Below are 19,434 nucleotides of genomic sequence, written 5' to 3' on the forward strand. Positions count from 1 at the left end.
AATTCTGGGCGATTGGATAGGTTAGATGAGATGCAATAACAAATATTTATGTGCATTAGTTTTTTAAATAATAATATGCTGATAATTTAGTTTTGATGGACAATTTTTCATTAAGCCTGTGACCTCCCATTAAACATAAAGACATTAGGCGTTCAATCGTCGGATTTTTAATTAATTATTGATGTTTTAATTTTCAAACGAGTTATGAACATTTTTAAACCATGACATTTTATATAAACTCATAATTCGTTTAACAATCAAAATACGGTAAAAAAATTTGACCATCAAACACAGATATGGTTCATACTTTTGAATTTTTTATTAGTTCAACTCGTTTTGATGTAAAATATTGAACAACACGAGATTGTTTTGTTGGGGGCAATACGTTTGCAGTGTATAGTGCGGAACACGGTTTAGTAACATAAATGGGTGTGACGTGCTGGAAAACTACGGTTGATCTGTGTCGGTGGCTTGGCGGTGACGTGTCGATCAAGCGCGCGCGGAATTGTGTCCGCGGGGAAGGTAGCGATTGCGGCGGCGCCCCTGGTACCGCGAACTGCCGAGACGCGGCAACAGCGCGGCCGACCGGCGGCCCGACCACGGGGCTATTCTGCGATCCCGTTACCGCCGCCTTCCGACCGACCGGTGTTGCACTCGCCCAGGGTGGTGTCTGTTTACTGCAGCGGCCGCCGCTCGGCTGCCGATCGTACGCATGGGACCCTGGTAGCCGAAGACGCATATGTGATGCAAGAGTTTGCTTGACGGGCACGTCCAAAGCAACCGCACCGGGTGGTGGCGATTGTGGTGCGCCCGTGGGGTGGCCGGTGCCGGTGTTTCCGAATAATTTTCCGGCATTTCCGATACACGTTCTCTATTATTGGCACTCGGAACTTTAATGTTCAAAAGCTTTTTGCGAGAAAACGAAATTCAATTTTTCGCGCCATCTATTCTCGTATTACAAATTTTTATCATATACGTACGCAGCAGGTGTTGTATCCGTCTAACCCAACGCATAACATGCCAAAATATATACGTTCTAATGTCGTGTTGTTAGCTTAAAAATATTATGAAATTTAAGTTTAATAACTGTAAATCTTTGCTGAAACAAATAATTATCATTATTATTATTATGAATATTAAAGGGTACTCGTACATTGACCGTCTTATCTTGTTGTTTTTTTACGATATTTTATTTTTTAAGCAAATTATGAGCATTTTTAAATATTAATTGCACATACTATTTTTTACTTAATAATTAAAATATGGTAAAAATCTGACGAGAGAACCTAGATATTATTCTTACCTTTAGGTTTGGTTTTTGTATAATAACTAAAACTAATAAGTCAATTTGAACTAATATTATAGAACGAGAACTGCTCAACGCATATTATTTTAGTACGTTGTGCGTGAGACGAGGACAACAGCGTGTATAACGTTCTCTTAATTTAAATTAAATTTTTACAAGAATTTAGGGCACGGATTTAAAAGAAAAATTAGTATTGAATTCAACAATCAAAACATTTTTATTCGTTCAACGGCATCAAAGGTTTTAACGTTACTTTTCTTTCACTTTCATTCAACATTCAATGTTATAAATAAAGACTGGATTTGTATGCAGCTAACACCTAAAAGCGCAATTAAAATGCTGAAATGCGCGAAATCGTGCGAAATCAAATTTTTACTAAAAATTTTATTACCTAATTTTTTTAATATTATTATTTATTAGTTGGCATTAACTATGAAGTATTAGATGTATAAAAATATAAAATTTAAACTGATTTACAATGTTTGATTTAAATGTATTATAATGTACACATCTAAGTTTTTTTCTGTAAAGTATGTCTTCTGTCACTTAATATGTGATTTAATTTTGAAAACACACGTTCTACATCGATACTTGTTATCGGGCATTGTTTGTAGCAGCTTATAATAACATAATCTACTTTTAAATCTACGTCATTTCCATTTATTGAATCGTTGTATAGTTTTAAAATATTGACATTATTGTATCCGGGATTTTCATCAAATATACCTACTTTTTTGAATTTTTTGTAGAGTATTTGTCCCTTTGCATTCTCGATTTTTTAAAGTCGATCTCTACTTTTTCAACTAAAATACTACATATATGTATATGTTATTTAAAGAAGAATTTTGTTTTTAAAGTTTTGTAATTGAAATTGAGAACTGGAATAAATGTGATCGAATAAATAATACATCAGATATAATATATGTTGTACCTACTCAAAATGGATTTTATTTTTTTGACAGATTGGACATTATCTTCAATATTAGATATCGATTTTTTAAATTTATTGCAATTTTCAGAATAAAGCAAAGCCGATTCTAACTATGTTTCCCATCTCATTATTATAGGTTCTGAAGGAAGGCGACAAAAATATCTGTACAAAAGTACTAATTAGTATATTTATACAAAAAAAACCTAAAACCAACAATTTTGTGCAAAATAAAACTTTCTTTAAATTAATCTACATCTCTTAATTTGGATTTGTAGTTTGCTCTATAGGATTTAGATTATGTCGTATAAATATGCAATTGCACGGGAATCCGGTTTTTAGTTATATGAATGTTACCTACATGATTTTGTTATTAGATATATTAATCCGTTATTCGTTAATTTGTTATAGATATGTATCGTTACAAATTTACAATACATACATATAAAGTTTTACATTTATACAAAGTATCTATCATTGATTATAACTTATGTATCATAATGTCAGACCAATTGCGACAGACACCGTGGGTCTTTAATTAATGATAATAAAAAAAAAAGATTATAACTTGTAAATCTAGAATCACTTTATTCCACCTATTAACACAAATAAAATTACTTGATAAATAATATTTATAATTTATATTTGTGATATACAATATACAAAAATAATTTTTTTTTTAGTTAGATATGTTTTATATGGTGATATGTATTTGATATTATGACGTTATTACTTTCTATATTGTTAAAAAAAAAAACTTTTAAAGTAAAAATTTAGTATCTTGTTAAAGAATTATATAGTTATTACATGTATTAGGTACTAAAAAAAAAAAAATTATAATTTCCGAAGTTTAATCATACCCATTATCCACTATTCACTAAAATATACGGTTTGTCATTTAATAAATGTAAAGTAAAATTTATCGTTATTGCCGATAAGATAAATTTACAATATTAATATATTACTCGCAGCGCAATACTACGCATAACGACGTATAAAATAATATTATTATCAAGATAAGGGTTTTGATGCAATCGTTTTTTTTTTATATTTTTCATTTGGAAATGAGAAACGTCAAACGATTAGTGGTGGTTAAAAATTCATCGTTGTCATGAGATATTAGGAAAACGACTAATTTTTCTAATCTCGTGGTGGATAATAAATTAATATACCTACTTTAATGGTTTATCAATATTTTACTACCTAATACCTTCCTACTTATTAGATTTCCACACAATTATCATAAAATATATTATTCACCGATATGATAATAATATTAATTTATGTATAATATTGTGCAACTTTTTTCCGTACCACATATTATGTAAATGCCATATAATAATAATATATTTTGTTTTCGCAGGTGGATCTCTTAGCTAACACTAGTATTGAAGTCCGATTAAAAGTGATCAACAAAATTCTCAGCCGTATCGAACGAAGCTCATTATCCTTAAGAATAACGTCGTCACCATTGTAATATAATAATCAATAATAATGAACTATATATTATAATTATTGTGTTGATGATAGTACTAATAATATTATTTTTAACGGTTAACCGACTGGAAGTCTCGACGACAATAACCACTTATTTATGTTTGCACATAATATTGCAGCGTCGTTGTAATTCGATCGTATAATTTATGTACCTACCTACAATACCATTACAAAAATTGGACGAATTAAACATCTGACGTCCGACGTCTTGGATAATATTATTTCATTTTAATTATTATATTTAATATCGTACAATATTCTGTGATCTCCAAATCTGGTCAATTCAGTTGTTGATAAATAAAATAACGTACCTACCATCTAGGTGAATTAAACGATTTTTATTTAACATTCTATGTACCGAGCTTCCCGAGATGAAATGAAATAAAATAACTACTACAAAAATTACCGGATTCATCTCAATTTATTATTTAAGATGACACATATTTCCACTATGTTATGAACAATTATTAGATTTTTAGGATAATAATTATATTTCAAATTGCGAACCATGTTTAAAATACTAACGATTTTGAATTATTATCGTGATTTTTGATTTTTGACTATTACAACGAATTCTCAGTGTATTGATATTATGTTGATACATTTTAAATTACCCCAAAGCCACTAACGTGGTTCAATTTGTGATATTGAATTGTGTAATTGTTTATTTTAATTTATTAATAATACTATTATTATTTAATATGCTACTGCCTCTTTAAGAACGCAGGGGATAGGGGATTTTCTTAAGCTCTTTTTTTTACTTATTTCATTTCTGAGCTTAAATATTATTGTTAATTTACAAAAATAAATATCTTTGTAATATTTCTTGTTACCAATGCTCATATTTTTCTTAGCATGTATTTTCTATATTGCTATAAATTAACAAACCTAATTTGTGCCCGTATGATTACTCATTTTCTGCTGTTAGAGAGGTATTCTGCGTTTCCATTAAAATGGATTACTAGTCGTTCATTTTCTTATCGATAGTTAAAAAATAGAAGACATATTGTAATTTTTCCTTTTATTTATTTTTGTATTTAACTGTTAACAAATATAAATAGAGAAATTATAAACTATGTAAATGTATATATTATGTAATTATTTATCATATTATACACGTGTTTTTAATTTATTTTTGTGAATGCTTTGTCGTTTTGTGAAAACTTTTATTTATAGAATGTAATATATTATTAGCAATTACACAATTTTACCTATGTATGTAATTGCTGCTCATATACCGGATTTTTTACCCAAACCAAAATTATGGGAATTTATTGTTTTGATTAGATAATATTATTATTTCTTTTTGAATTAGTATTAAAATTACTTATGAATATATATATTTTATGTTACCTAAACAAATTTAATTGTAAACAAATGTATGATCAATTGAAACCTATGTAAACCATATAAGTAATAACATTAAATAGCAATTATAATAAATTGTATCTGAATTATTATAGTATAATAACTATTAATTTAAATAGATGCATGTGTGACCTAACACCTGTCACCTGTACGTGTGAAGTACCTAGTGATAATCTGAACTTATGACTTGTTCATATTAATACAACATTTTATTTGATATTTATTTGTTAGTTATTTAAAACTTTAGTGCACTCAAAACTTTGAATTCAGTTGCATTTAGAACTTCTAGATATCCTGGAAAAAAAGGAGAGGTGTGTCATAAGTTATGACTCATGGCTGAAAGAAGTTAAGGTTTTATCGACTTGCATGCAAAGTGACCGATGTTGGTACATTTATTAAGTTTGTCGGTTTATTTATTTTTAGATTCTGAGTGGAGTGATACGGTTATATTAATGTTACAATGTTATAATGTGTGTTTTTTATTTATTAATTTTTGTGTACTTTTTAAAACAAAAAAAAAATATTTCAATATCTTCTAATAAATATACAAAAATACGGAAAATTCATATAACACCATTTTTTGATAAAATCGTATGTTGTGAAGATACTTAAAATTATTAAAAAATTATGTAAACCTATTTCTTTTACATGATATAATATTATTATAGTTAATATTTTTGGCTTTTTAAAGCTATTAATAGACATACAAAATACTTTAGTTTTGTTCAATTTATAGATATTTTAATTTTTTTTTTGTTTATTTAAAAAGCTTGAAAGTTTAATACATGATTTACATAAACTATTTTTATAGTTGTAAAATATTTAAAATACATAGGCACAATTATTTTTTATAATCATTTGAAGTTCAAATTTATACAAAATTCATTAAAATCACAAAAAAATGTGCAAATTATTTCGCAGTTGAAAATTTATGAAATGTGCAATTTTGATATCAAAGGCTTGAACATTTTATACAAAGTTTCTCATAAATAGCCCATAACAAAACTTTCGTCTTAAGTCAATAAATAACGTCATAAAGATAACAATTAGCATATTACAAACACCTGAAAAAACAAGATAGATCTATGGAAAGAGAAAACAGAAGACTCAAACTCACAGGTATAGACTGACCTGAATGAAAATTTACCCACTGATAGCCAATTACTATGATCAACATGTAAAACACTTAATATTATGATAATCGAAACTATAAGGACTGCTAGTATTATGAAGATATGAGGAATTAGAGAGGCTGGGAAATGCGAATGCGGCATAGACTATAGAGTAAGATTCAAATATATGTTTACATGTTCACTACTTCTAGTTAAGTGTAGAAAAAAAGAATTTATGGTTGCCATAAATGATTGCATATAGACATCATACAAGGTGATAAAAATCACTATTTATTGAGAAGCATAAGGAATATAAAGCTGAAAACCGACACAAAAAGAAGAGTGAAACTATAAAATTTAAAAATATATAATTATAATTTATCTATAGATATTTTAAATTAAAATTTGGATGAAACTGCTTATTCAAAAACGTTACTTGTGGGTACATACAAATCGTATGTATATTATCATATTTTATGCACACAGTGGAATTTTCAAATACAATATTTTGCGTCAAAAATTAATTGAATCTATAGTATTACTAATAGTAAAATAAATAAATTTACCTAACAGCAATATCAAAGAACATAACATGAAATATACTTAGTGATGTACGCTAATTAATTGTCTGCTCAAAATACTTTTTTGTATACATAGAATGATATTTTATTGAATTCAAATTTAACACATCAATCACAATTCACAAGTCATTTTAAAGGGTGATTATTCGCTATCTACTGTACAGCAGAGTGGTACCCACTTACCACACCTTTTTTTAAAATGATTGTTATTATTATTATAATTAAGGCTTTGAAATAAATATTTATATTTTTTTAAAGTGGGCTCAAATACATTGTCTCCTAAATTTGGCCAATTGTTAATAAGCAATAGATGCATTACTAGATTATAAATAAGTAGTTAAGACAGAATTTTTTTGAGTAATGGAGACTTTTTAATTAGAATTTAAAGCAGCATTGATAAACGTTGACAACCTTGTTAAATTAATCGTTTGTCTACATGGCGCCAAGATACTTGACCAAGGGATAAACACATTGTTGAAATCGAATAATTTTAGATTATGATTATGACGTAGATTAAATAATATGCTTAAACTTTTTGTAGAATATTTTAGATACTAGGTATTTTTATTTTGATCTAAAATTAAACTGTAAACGCTTATGAAAAAATTGTGACTATTCCGTAATTTTTTCCCCGTTTTTCTTTAATTTAATCTTATTACTTTAATAAGAATTGGGAATTTTTTATTTTTGGCAACCCCTGATGATTGAATCTTTAATAACTACTCCAAATATTGTTAACAGACTAAGAAATAAAAAACCTGTAATACCGCTTCGCCCAGAATCTAAAATATAAATTACAGTTGTAAAGGATGTATTAATATAATTATAAAATATAGTAAAAATCTTTGTACACTACTTGCGATATCGAATTATCAGTCAACCATATTTTTACAGAATGCCTTAAGTACGTAGATGAACTTAACAACCTCAATATCCCTATCACCCTAGACGCAGCACACGGACCCAATGTAGACACCACTTACCTAGTTTTAACATTTTTAAGAAGATATAAATTATACGATTTAATTTATATAACATTTATTGTAATTAATATAAAAACTAATGGCCGCTGCTACCGATGTTAATTTAAAATCAATAAAAAAAAAAAAATATATATATAGTAGTCATCACCAGGTAATTGTAACGATATAATATTAAAAACATTATCAAAATAACGTAATATGATTAGTAAAAATTGTGTTAAAATGAATACTTCATAATACATAATAGTTATTATTTTATTAATAAGAATATGTTCTTTGGTTTTCAATAAGTTATTATGATATCACATTATTACATGATAATTTTTTAATTGCTCCTTTCCGGTCTCAATTCAATATACATGTGTATGTAAGTTAAGTTGCCTATAGTTTCAGGGACGTTTTTTTCGTCTAAACATCATTACGGTTCGTATATTTGGTACTGTAAATAGAATTTTTTTTATACCAATCTAGTGAGAATTTTGAAATCAAATTAAAATAATTTATATTCTTTATCTTTAAAATCGTATGGTATATTAAAATATACTTACATTTACCTATATCTGGTTACTGGCAACTGGCTAACATGGTCAACGTTAAAAAAAATTTACCAAGAAATTCGATTTCTATACTAATTAAAAATATTTTAACAATAATAATTGTTTAGCATGTGAAAACATTTGTACGATATGCTGATAAAATATATTATAGCAAACCAATAAACCATCAATGTTTATCTATCGATAGATTTATATTTATATTTTATCGAGGCTGTTTTATATAAGACTCTCGGCTACTAAAAAATATATATTTTTTTATCTTTAAAATACACTAAACTATAGTTGAAAATATAAAAATAATTTATCAGCTCTAAAATTTGTAGTAACCTGAAAAAATTTAATTAATTAATTAAATATATTATCTTCATTATTATTTGTATTTTTATTCGAAGCCGTAAGAAAAAATAACAATAAAAAACAATAGATCAACCGGAGTCGTATACATTTTTTTTTTAGTTATGCATTGTCTAGCGTTTAAACAATATTTTATTGATACTATATATACTAAATGTGAATTCAATTTTCACTTTATCACGTCATGTAAATTTAAATTTGTTAGATATCTCGTTTATAGTTATTGTGTGAGCTGTTTTTACCGATGTATATATTATACTGCAGTGCCATTATTTTACGAAACGTTCAACCTACCGAAATCATCGATAAAGACAGCACCATTATATTGTACCTATATAATATATTACAATAGGTATTTTTTTTTTTTATAGTAAAACATGGCATTACAGAATTACACTACTTGTGTAATATTGATTGTGCGGTGGTGGTAGTGCGTAAATTAGCTGCAGCGCAATTAAATCTGAAAAGGAAGTACAATATGACAAGTCATAATAATAAAAAAAAAAACTATAATAATAATAATAATTAGTTAATGATAAAAATGATTGCGGTTGATACGAAATTGTAAACGCAGGTACTTGTGTGGCAGTGCTTTGTATATTTATTATTTAGTAGAAATATAAAAAATAAAATATTTAAACAGTCACCGTGTAACCTATAAAATTGGCACCACTCGATTTGTTATCGAATTATTGATAATTATTAATTATTATTATATTAATTTCCGTACGATTAATTTTTTTTATTAAAAAAAAAAAATAAGTATACATTTTTTGTAGGTATAAAATAACATTAATATGACAAATGCATTAAGTAATTAATATTTACTTAACGAGTAACAATCATTAATTTTTTTCAAGATCTACTCGTATAAACATTATAATTTCATTATAATATACAATACTCCTAATAGTTTGTATAGGTTTGTACGAATATATTAATTTTATTTGTAGTGCGCAGTTACTTTCTATAATAATGTAGTCTTGCGAGTTGAAATATAAAATACAACAATAATTAATAGGAAACTTACTAGTTATCCCGGAGTGTGATAAGGATTGTATATTATAGAATTATTGACCTAAGCAATATCTATTCTATACCGATCAATACAATTTGTTTTACTATAGAAATAAATGTACGTGTACGATGGTGTATAGTAAATTTTATTTGGGCATTGCTGTATGACGTGTGTAATGATTTGACTAATTGTATAAACAAAACACAAGAAAACAATAATTATATTTTGTAGGTGGATTAAAATTATATTAGGATTATGTAAACGTAAAGTATAATAAGTTAATATAATCAAAGACTGAAATTAAAAGCATTTAATCGTTGAGTTTTTTAAAACACGTCATATATTATATAATAATAACAGTTATGTTATTACCTACTTATATTAGTAAATTTTCTGCGAATATAGGTGAGTAGGTATGTATCTGGTATGTACTTGTACTCGTTATTATACATACGTTTATTGATCCGTTCAGATTCAACTACTACTAAAATACTTAAATTATTTTCGTAATATTATTTTGAGTAAAATATACACATGTACTTGGAAAGTAAATTTAAGTGCCATACTATATAACTATATTATAATTAAGCGGTTACTAAAATGTAAGAAACAATTTAATCAGTATAATATTGCTATGGGTCTATACCTTGTAACCTATCGTTTGAGCTAATATATAACAGGTCGAAAATGTATTTATGATATATTGATATTATATTATCTACTTGTTGAATAATTGTTTCAATTGGAAATTATGTTGAAAAAAGGAACATTCTTATATTATATTCATGAAAAATGTTTACCTTAATCCGAATCGATAGTAAGTAGGTACATTTTTATAAAGGTGTCGGTGGTGGTGGTTCAAGCCGTTGTCCATTTCACGGTCAAATAATACATAAATTTGCATGTTGACATTTATACTGAGTATAACATAAATAATAATTAAAAATAATAAGCTAATGCATAAAATAAAATTGTTTTAACTTTACATTGATACGGATTTTTTTTCGCTTGGTATATGGTCATTATAATGATATTATGTGACGCACTTATACGTACGCTTCGAATAAATGTATATAACAATGTATGACACTATATAATATGACGAGGAGAGTAGTACAGCCTAAATTGTATTATTCGCCATAAAACAATTCACGAAGAGTATAATAATATGCGTATTTAACATTATGTATATAGCCGTCGATGGCGTTAGAACGGAAAAAAAACTGACTCGTTTTAAACTTGCGAGTTGCGGGGCACCGATCTCTATAACCACGCTGAAGTATACCATGATAATATTTATAATAATACGTTTATACTGGTCATGTATATGCACATGTATAACTGGTTCGACGTGCACAGGAATCCGACAAGGACATGTGTCAAAATCATAACAAAAAAAAAAAAAAAAAGTACAGCAGGATATATACATTTCGCGAACGCTCATCTATGCAGAGTACTCGCGTAGATACCTATCGTTTAAATGGCACACGGCTATTAAATTCCATACATGTTTCCATATATAATTCCGTTTCGTTCAATACCGTTCAAATTATTGTCGTAAAATAATAATAATAATGATATAATATTATGGTAATTGACATTTCCGTAGTTTTGGAGTTAATATTATATTATTTGTATACGGCATATTGCGGAAACGGTTGATTGTTGAAGTATATTTTAGTGTGCAAAAATCCTAAAAACCTGTTTGGAGCGGTAAATAAACGATATTTTGGATTAGTGTAGGAATGAAATTTAAAATATTTTATGGCTGTAAACGGTATTCCTAGGTATGTAATAGCAGGAAGCTAGGTAAAGAAAAATCAATAGGCAAATCGTTTCAATATATGACGGGCCGACGATATTTTGAATATTTTGTATAGTATATAATTATAGTAAGTGTAAGTAGTACTTAGTACAACATTCTGAATATAGTATAGTAGACTGAAATGTTATAGGGTACCTACTTCGTTCCACTCTATACTCTGCTCACCGAAATTATAAATCTTAATAACTCATATATTACTCGTACAGATTTCAATTTCTATGTATCGAAATACTCTAAAAAGTATTCTACTTCAGAAAATGAATTTAAAAATGCACGTTCTCATACAAAAAATGTAAAAAGCTTGAAAATTTAAACGAAAAAATATATATTTCTTAAAAAAAATGTTGTTTTGTTTTGACTGTAAATTGTATAAGAAAAATATTTCCAAAAACGTAAATAGATTTTGGAATAAGAGTGCTTTATAATAGAATCACCTGGTAGGTATATTAAAAATTCATAATTTTTTGTATCTTATAATATATCCTAATTTATTATTATTAATATTATTTTATTGTAATTTTCTAACCTAAAAATATAATATTTGATTATATGTTATAAGGGTAGTAGAATGCCTTGAATTTGGCTCGACGTTAGATGGTTTTCTTTCTTTCTTCATTTTATATTATATTTTATGCAATATTATTATTTATTATAGGGTTGTTATGAACTTTCATAAAGTATTAAATCACTTTTTTTATACTATGCACAAAAGAGTTAATTGTCGACGTGGGTGGACAATGTACAATCATAAAGTTAATATGGCATTTGGCAGTGTGGTAAAGGTTACGACTCTTTTGTCGTCTGTGAAAGGGGTAAAACGGAGGAAAACAGTTAATGGATTTAAGGTACCTGCCGTACTTATGGGGCGTTACAATTAAATAATAATTATGTCTCGTTTGTGCAACCGACTGGAATAATATACGTATATCATGGTCGTATCCCGTTTTGTTGCCGATTCATTTCGCCGCATAATTCTAAAATTATTTTTGTTTTAAAACATGGTTATGAATTTGTGATTTGTAAAGTGATAAAAAGACACAGTGAAATATTTATAATTTGAAACAATCTTATTACTGAGTTATTAGTATTATACTATATGAATTTTGAAAATATTGAAGATGACATGAAACTTCTCCATCGTGGAAAACAAATTAAAAGAATTTACCATAAATACCATAGCTCCAACAAAGGATTTGATCTCATAAGGAAAGAGTGACAAGTTTTACAAATGAAATGGATTGATTATTTGGACAATGTTAGTTATTTAATTAAACACAACGAATGATTTAAATCAGTTTAAAAAACTTTTTTTCTTTTAATTTTTTTATTGTTCATAAATATAATTAATTAGGTAGTATGTAATTTGTAACTTTTAAGTTATATTAAGTTACTCGAACAATAAATTCGACGAAATGATACGACGACAAAATGGGAGCTGAGCTTACCGTATATCATGACATGCTTATTGTTGGTTAGTGGCTTTACACACATGAATTTAGTTGTTATCTTTATCTTTTTAATATAAAATTATTGTAGTATATGGACACGTGGTATAGTTGTTAATATATATGTACATAAATAAAATGTTTATATCTGTTCTAAATTATCATTTGGTTTAAATATTACTAGAGCAGAAATTAACTTACAATTATTGAGTCTTAATTTTTTTTTTTTTTAATTTTTGACAGTTTTAACATTTTAATAGTCAGCTTTTAAATAAATAATTTCACACATCCCTCCAGGGCCACAATATTCATGTTCGTAGTTTCCTTATAGTATGTATAGTACCTACAATGAATATCAACACGAAAAAAGTTTAACTTACGCCATACAATGTATAACCCGCGACCCGCCTAATACATTGTTTACGCGTGATACCTATAAACAACTGCAGATCAATTCGCGAATCAAAATAATAAATTATTTAATCAATTTATATAGCGAAATAATATCGAATTCGACCGAAACATCACGATATTAATGTACGCCGATATATTCCCCACACGCGCGTTTATCACTGTGTTCAGCTTGTTATTTTCTTCATTATATGCCATATTATTGTTGCGATAGTAATCCGAGTGTGGCCGATTTTTGTAAGGAGTTCGAAATCATTTCTTCTCTACAGGTATTAGATTAATTGTGTTTTCCCATTTGTCTTCTGCGGCCGCAGCGTTTGGTTCGTTTAATTTCTCCTCGACTTATTGTCTCGCCCGAGTGTGAATTCCCACGTAGCGTATAATATAACCATCATAAAATATTATAATGAATGGTATACTGTACTGTCTGTACTTACCAGTTCATACGTTCGCTATGATTTTTCTGATTTCTTTTTTGAAATTACAATATGTTATTGGAGTAAAATATTAGTATCCATATAAGCTTTTGTCGTATCCACAGCGAGTATATAATAATGTCCTAGAAAAATAAACGTTGGTTTTTCAAATTCTCAGAAATTTTAACTGTATTGTTTGGATTTATAAATGTTTGGTAAATACGGATTGACCTAAACATGAAAAATAAGTAGGTAAATACCAATTGGAAATCTGTACACTATAGCAATTTGTATTCGATTTACAACAATAATATTAATATTATGACGTTTATGGTTTACATTGCATATTACAGTTAAGGGTATTTGACCTTTATTATTTTATTTCCAGAATACATTGTCATTGCAGAGTAGGTCACTGTAATGGATGTGTTACTTTGAAGGTAGTTTTTGATAACTTGGATGAAAAATTGGATCTAGTTTGAACATTGCACTCTAAAAAAAGTAGTAACAGTATCAACGTATACGTATCCAGCTTTTTTTTAAATATCAATTTTTTTCTATTATTATATCTTCCTTTGACTCCCAAAAGTATCAACTAGAATTATTTTGCTAATAGAAAAAACGAACAATGTTAAAGATTTATCTGCTCCAAAAAAATCTGATGATCGGACCTGCAGAAAAAACACATTATTGTAAAACTATTAAATTCCTTGCTGTGTTTAGAATCTAAAATATCTCCCGTCGTGTACGTCTAACTAGAGAATTGGGTTTTTTTTAGCAATGCAAAAACTATCCGGATATCCGCCGTGTGTTCGTTTTATTTTTTTGGATGCCAAACATTTGAATTTCCGAGGTAATTAAGTATAAATAATGATAATAATAATATAACAATAACAATAACAATAAAAATAATAGTTATATATGACAGTTATTTTTAACGCATGCTTATTATATGTTTGTATAAAGAACGTGTAGGCAGGCTCCATGATGTATTGTAGTAATAACTAACTTTATGCTATTGAGTATTCATTAAAATAAACATAAAATTATATTTAATTAAACTTATTAGTTATTATATATATAAATATCTGAACTTTAAGAGTGACAGTAGTATAACGTATAACGTATGACATAATGATTGTTATTTGATCTAAAATAATTATAAGTAAAATAATAGAACTATACTATTTATACTACAGGTTCGGGATTAAAAATAATTTAAATACGTACTTAAATATGTTATAAATGTAAAAACTAAAAATATACACAAACAATTAAAAATTAAAAACATTTTAAGCAACAATAACTAATTACTTTTTTAGATTTTTAAAATAGTAAATAGTTTTATAAAAAAATGTATACTTGAATATACTTTAATCCGAAAAAATGTTTACGTATGAATGTATAAACATTTTCTATGTTTCTTATATTTAGTTGCATAGAAAATGTATTAATTAAATTTTTCATGAATTGTAATGCACTAACGATATTTAAGAGACCAGCATTAGCATAATAGCATGTAACAGTATTTGATAACTTTTGAATGTTATTGATTTATTAAATGTTTTATGATTGTTTATGCTATCCCTGACATTATTAAGTATTCATGAATATGCTACGAATACCAGACTCTGCAACTACCTATTAGATAATAGATAAATAAAAAAAACAATTTTACAAATTTTTACTTATTTGACAAATATTTAACACTCAAAAGTAACTTGACGAGGAAAAAATATTTTATTTACTTATTAAAACTAACAAAGTCATAACTTACACCTACTAAATTACTAGTATATTATATTATTTTATAAATATAATATAGCTATGAAGTAAAAATTTAATTTAGTATTTCTGTAATGTAATTTATTTGAATATATATTTTTTAATTAATCTACATTTTATTAGTATATATAATATACATATAATAATAGTAATATAATAGAAATAAGGTAATCAAGCATGCTTAATGCAGACTATACATGAAAATGTATTCAAACGAACAAACACGATTTTGTAGTTTAAACAATATAATATAGGAAACAGTGATAGGAAAATAAATTATTTTTATTGACTAAAACCTAACCTAATTAGCGAAATAAATACTTTACATAGTATATTATTATGATACTTGAATAGATATTGTTTGTTCATAGACAATAAATAATGATTTTTACACAAACTGTTTTTCGAAAAAAAATCAATTAAAGAAAAAATAAAATATCAAAAACTACACACGACGGTTTCTCGCTTTATCTATACGTTGTTTACTAGATGTATCAATAATAAACGCATGACAATTGACGACATTAACTAATCATAGGAAAGAACGAAAACCATATTATGGTTTTTATATTTTCCTAACGTATAAGGGTACATAATTATTTTTACACCATATGCCTACAAGTTATAGTGTTAATAATATTATTACCTATTGTATAATAAACGATTGTCCGATAAAATAACGCGTGGGACGATGCTGATGTAATTTTTTTATTTTGTATATTTTATTTTCCGTGTGAATTTAAAGCAATTAAGACATGCAAAAAAAAAATCTTTATCGGCTTATATATGTTATTGGTAGTCACAAAAATACTTGCATATGTTACATCATAATATACTCACGTTATATAAATAGAATATAGATAGGTAAGTTTATAATATAATAATATAGTTTTAAAGTTTTTTGGACGAGTTTGCATAATATATTATATTGTATGGCGTGAGAAGCAAAAAAAAGTTTGAAATATAAAAAAAATAATGTACTATCAGATACCTATATTGAATATACCTATATCGTATAATATTAAATATAATATATTAAAAGACGTACCTACATGCTTATTGATTTATGAAAATTTGTGAATGTTTGATAACCTTATAATAGTGATATGAACTTGTACAGTTGTAACTACTTATATCGAAATTTACACGTGATTGGTCTGGGAGTGTGGAAAACGTGTATTTTTATTTTTTATTTTTTATTATAATTATTTTTTTCATTTTTTTTTTGTACCTGAGGCGGTTGCGGCGCCATGACTGTCGACGCTACCCTTCAGCTGAACAATAATATAACATTAGTATATTACCAATGAGAGATAATAGTAATTCACCTTGCAAACGGCGCGTGCTGCAACTTATCATAATATAGTAACCCACACGTTTTGTATTTATCCATCATCTTGTCTGCCACGAATCGCGTTTAGACAAAGTGTGTAATATTAAGTATTGTTATGTTTTATTTATATTACAAAGATTTGCAAGCGTTTGATTGATTTCAATATCATGTTTGTTGATCACGCGGGCTTGATATTTCAATGACGGAACGATCGCATATATAGTGTACAAGAAAATTGATCATTTGCAATATATTAGCTACTCGTACATAGAATAAAAAATAAATAAATAAAATTAAAAAAAATTGGTATAAATAAAAAAAATTAATTTTATACACACCCGACACGCCTTATGCCCTTCGATGAAACGTTTTTTTAAAGTTTCTTTTAAAGGTTTTCGTCTGTGTATGTACCTATAGCGTAAAACAGTTTTTTTTTTATATTTATTTGCGCATATTTCATAATCCACACGTAATGACATGCGTCGTTATTATGATTAAAATCAACGATATAAATATTATATTGTTCATGAATTTGCACGCGTACAGTATAGTTATTTTTGTGTACAACGATCACTGTGATTTTAGCTGTACAAAATGTATTACGATGATTTTAAAGTTGATGAAAAAAAATTACTTAATATCTATATAATATATCTTATTAAAGTCTATGTATTAAAATTTATATATATATATATATATGGCATACAAAAAATGTTTATTAATTAGGTATAGGTACTTTATGCCGGATGTTTGTCAAATGGTATCCCACAGGCCGCAGATAAGAAATTTATTTTTTTTAATTATTATTTTATGGTAAATTATATAAGGTTTAATTCATTTCATTTTATTTTCCTTTAATTGCTTTGGTAGTTTGATTAGATAGGTATGTATATTACAATTTGATGTGTTCCACAAATTTTCTAATGTGGCCCTAAAAAAATATATGAATTGGTTACGCCTTTACTTGTCATATTATGTTATTATACAATGTATAGTTTATTTTATTTTAAACATCAACTATACGTGGTTGTTAGTTAACTTTAAAATTTAAATTATTTACATTTAGTTGTACAATACTTCATTATATAATCAGTCCGAGTTTAGCTTTATTGATGAATCTAATTAGATTTTTGGTTGCTTTTTCTATCGGCGCTAGTACTTATTTATTGTCTTAGCTTAATATATTATGATGTAGATTGATTTTTAGAAAAGTTAGGCGATAAATCTTTTGTTTGAATAACATTCTACATTCGCGCATTCATGGAAGGTGTTTTCTAAACGATTCAGTAGGTATTTAATAAAATAATATCTATATAAATTCTCTATACAATTTTTTTATTTAATCACACACTTAACTTCTACACCATATATAATGTACTTAAATTGATATTTATTTTGTCTTCTTTATTTTTCTTTATTATTTTAAGTATTATAATCCTTGGAAATTTTATTTATTAATTTTTGATAGAAAACAAAAGTAACTAAGCTATTTGCTTTGATCTTTTACGATATTTTCTGTAAAAAGCATATGAGTATAGAAGACTCAGAGGACGTATTGCATAAGTAAAATAATTAATATAATACAAATGTAAATAACTACATAGTGTACTTATGGCAGTATATATATATATATTATGTTTCTGTATTTTGTTATAGGCATTCATTGTTGAGTACGCATAATAATAGCATTGGTAAATCGTAAATGCAAATTAGATCTACGAAAAAACTCTATTCCGGAAAACAATACGGTCATATTCATATACCTAACTTACAGCAATTACATAACGAGGATCAACTGAACAGTTTTTGAAAGAGAGAGGAATAAACATTGTTTGTTTGTACTCTGCAGACCGTGTGTAGTACATTATAAAGCGTATTGTGGCCTACGGATAACCCTATGAATAAAAATATAAGAATATAAAACCTAATTGGAATGTATAAGAACTTCAAATAGTCTAAGAAATCGGCCGTCTCTGCCGCTCAAAAACAAACAAGGCCCACAAAAAAAGTTAGTACGAGCTTCCAACAATTATGGTTTCTGAGTGGAACGAAGAATGCATTGCCATATTAGTTTTATAATGATTTGTGTTTATTTCAGTGGTGTAACTACGAGGGGGGGATTTGAGTGTCATATCCCCAACATGACCTTTTTTTTTTTAAAAAAAGACTGGTTAACTACATTTATTTACTAATTTAATAATAAATTTTATTGAATATTTTGTAATTATTTGTTTCTGTGAGGCTTGTCATATGCATACATACTGTTTATTGCACTGAAAGAAAATGCTTATGATAAATACAATTTTTTTTTTTTGGTAGGAGGGGTTATAGGTAAAATGTAAACAAATTTCATCCTCCTCGCTACAAACATATGATCAAATGACGCCACTGGTTTATTTGTGTTAGTAATCTTGTTCAATTTGGAACAGAATATTTTTAAAATTGTTTAAGATTGATGATAGTTTCTGGTAGAAAAACTAATCTAGATGTATCAACTGGAACCGCGTGGATATAA

At 26.9% G+C, this 19,434-nt stretch overlaps 1 protein-coding gene across 1 annotated transcript in view; it reads left to right on the forward strand.

Moving 5' to 3' along the window:
- Positions 1 to 5,318, forward strand: part of LOC132928143 (LON peptidase N-terminal domain and RING finger protein 2) — a 44,061-nt gene extending 38,743 nt beyond the window's left edge. Inside the window, exon 10 of the mRNA XM_060992655.1 lies at positions 3,598 to 5,318. Coding sequence (XP_060848638.1) covers positions 3,598 to 3,711 — 114 coding nt within the window. The 3' untranslated portion in view covers positions 3,712 to 5,318. The remainder of the gene's footprint in view (positions 1 to 3,597) is intronic.
- The last annotated feature ends 14,116 nt before the right edge of the window (positions 5,319 to 19,434 follow it).

The sequence above is a fragment of the Rhopalosiphum padi genome, chromosome 1 (assembly GCF_020882245.1).
Source record: "Rhopalosiphum padi isolate XX-2018 chromosome 1, ASM2088224v1, whole genome shotgun sequence".
NCBI classification, from domain to species: Eukaryota; Metazoa; Arthropoda; class Insecta; order Hemiptera; family Aphididae; genus Rhopalosiphum; species Rhopalosiphum padi.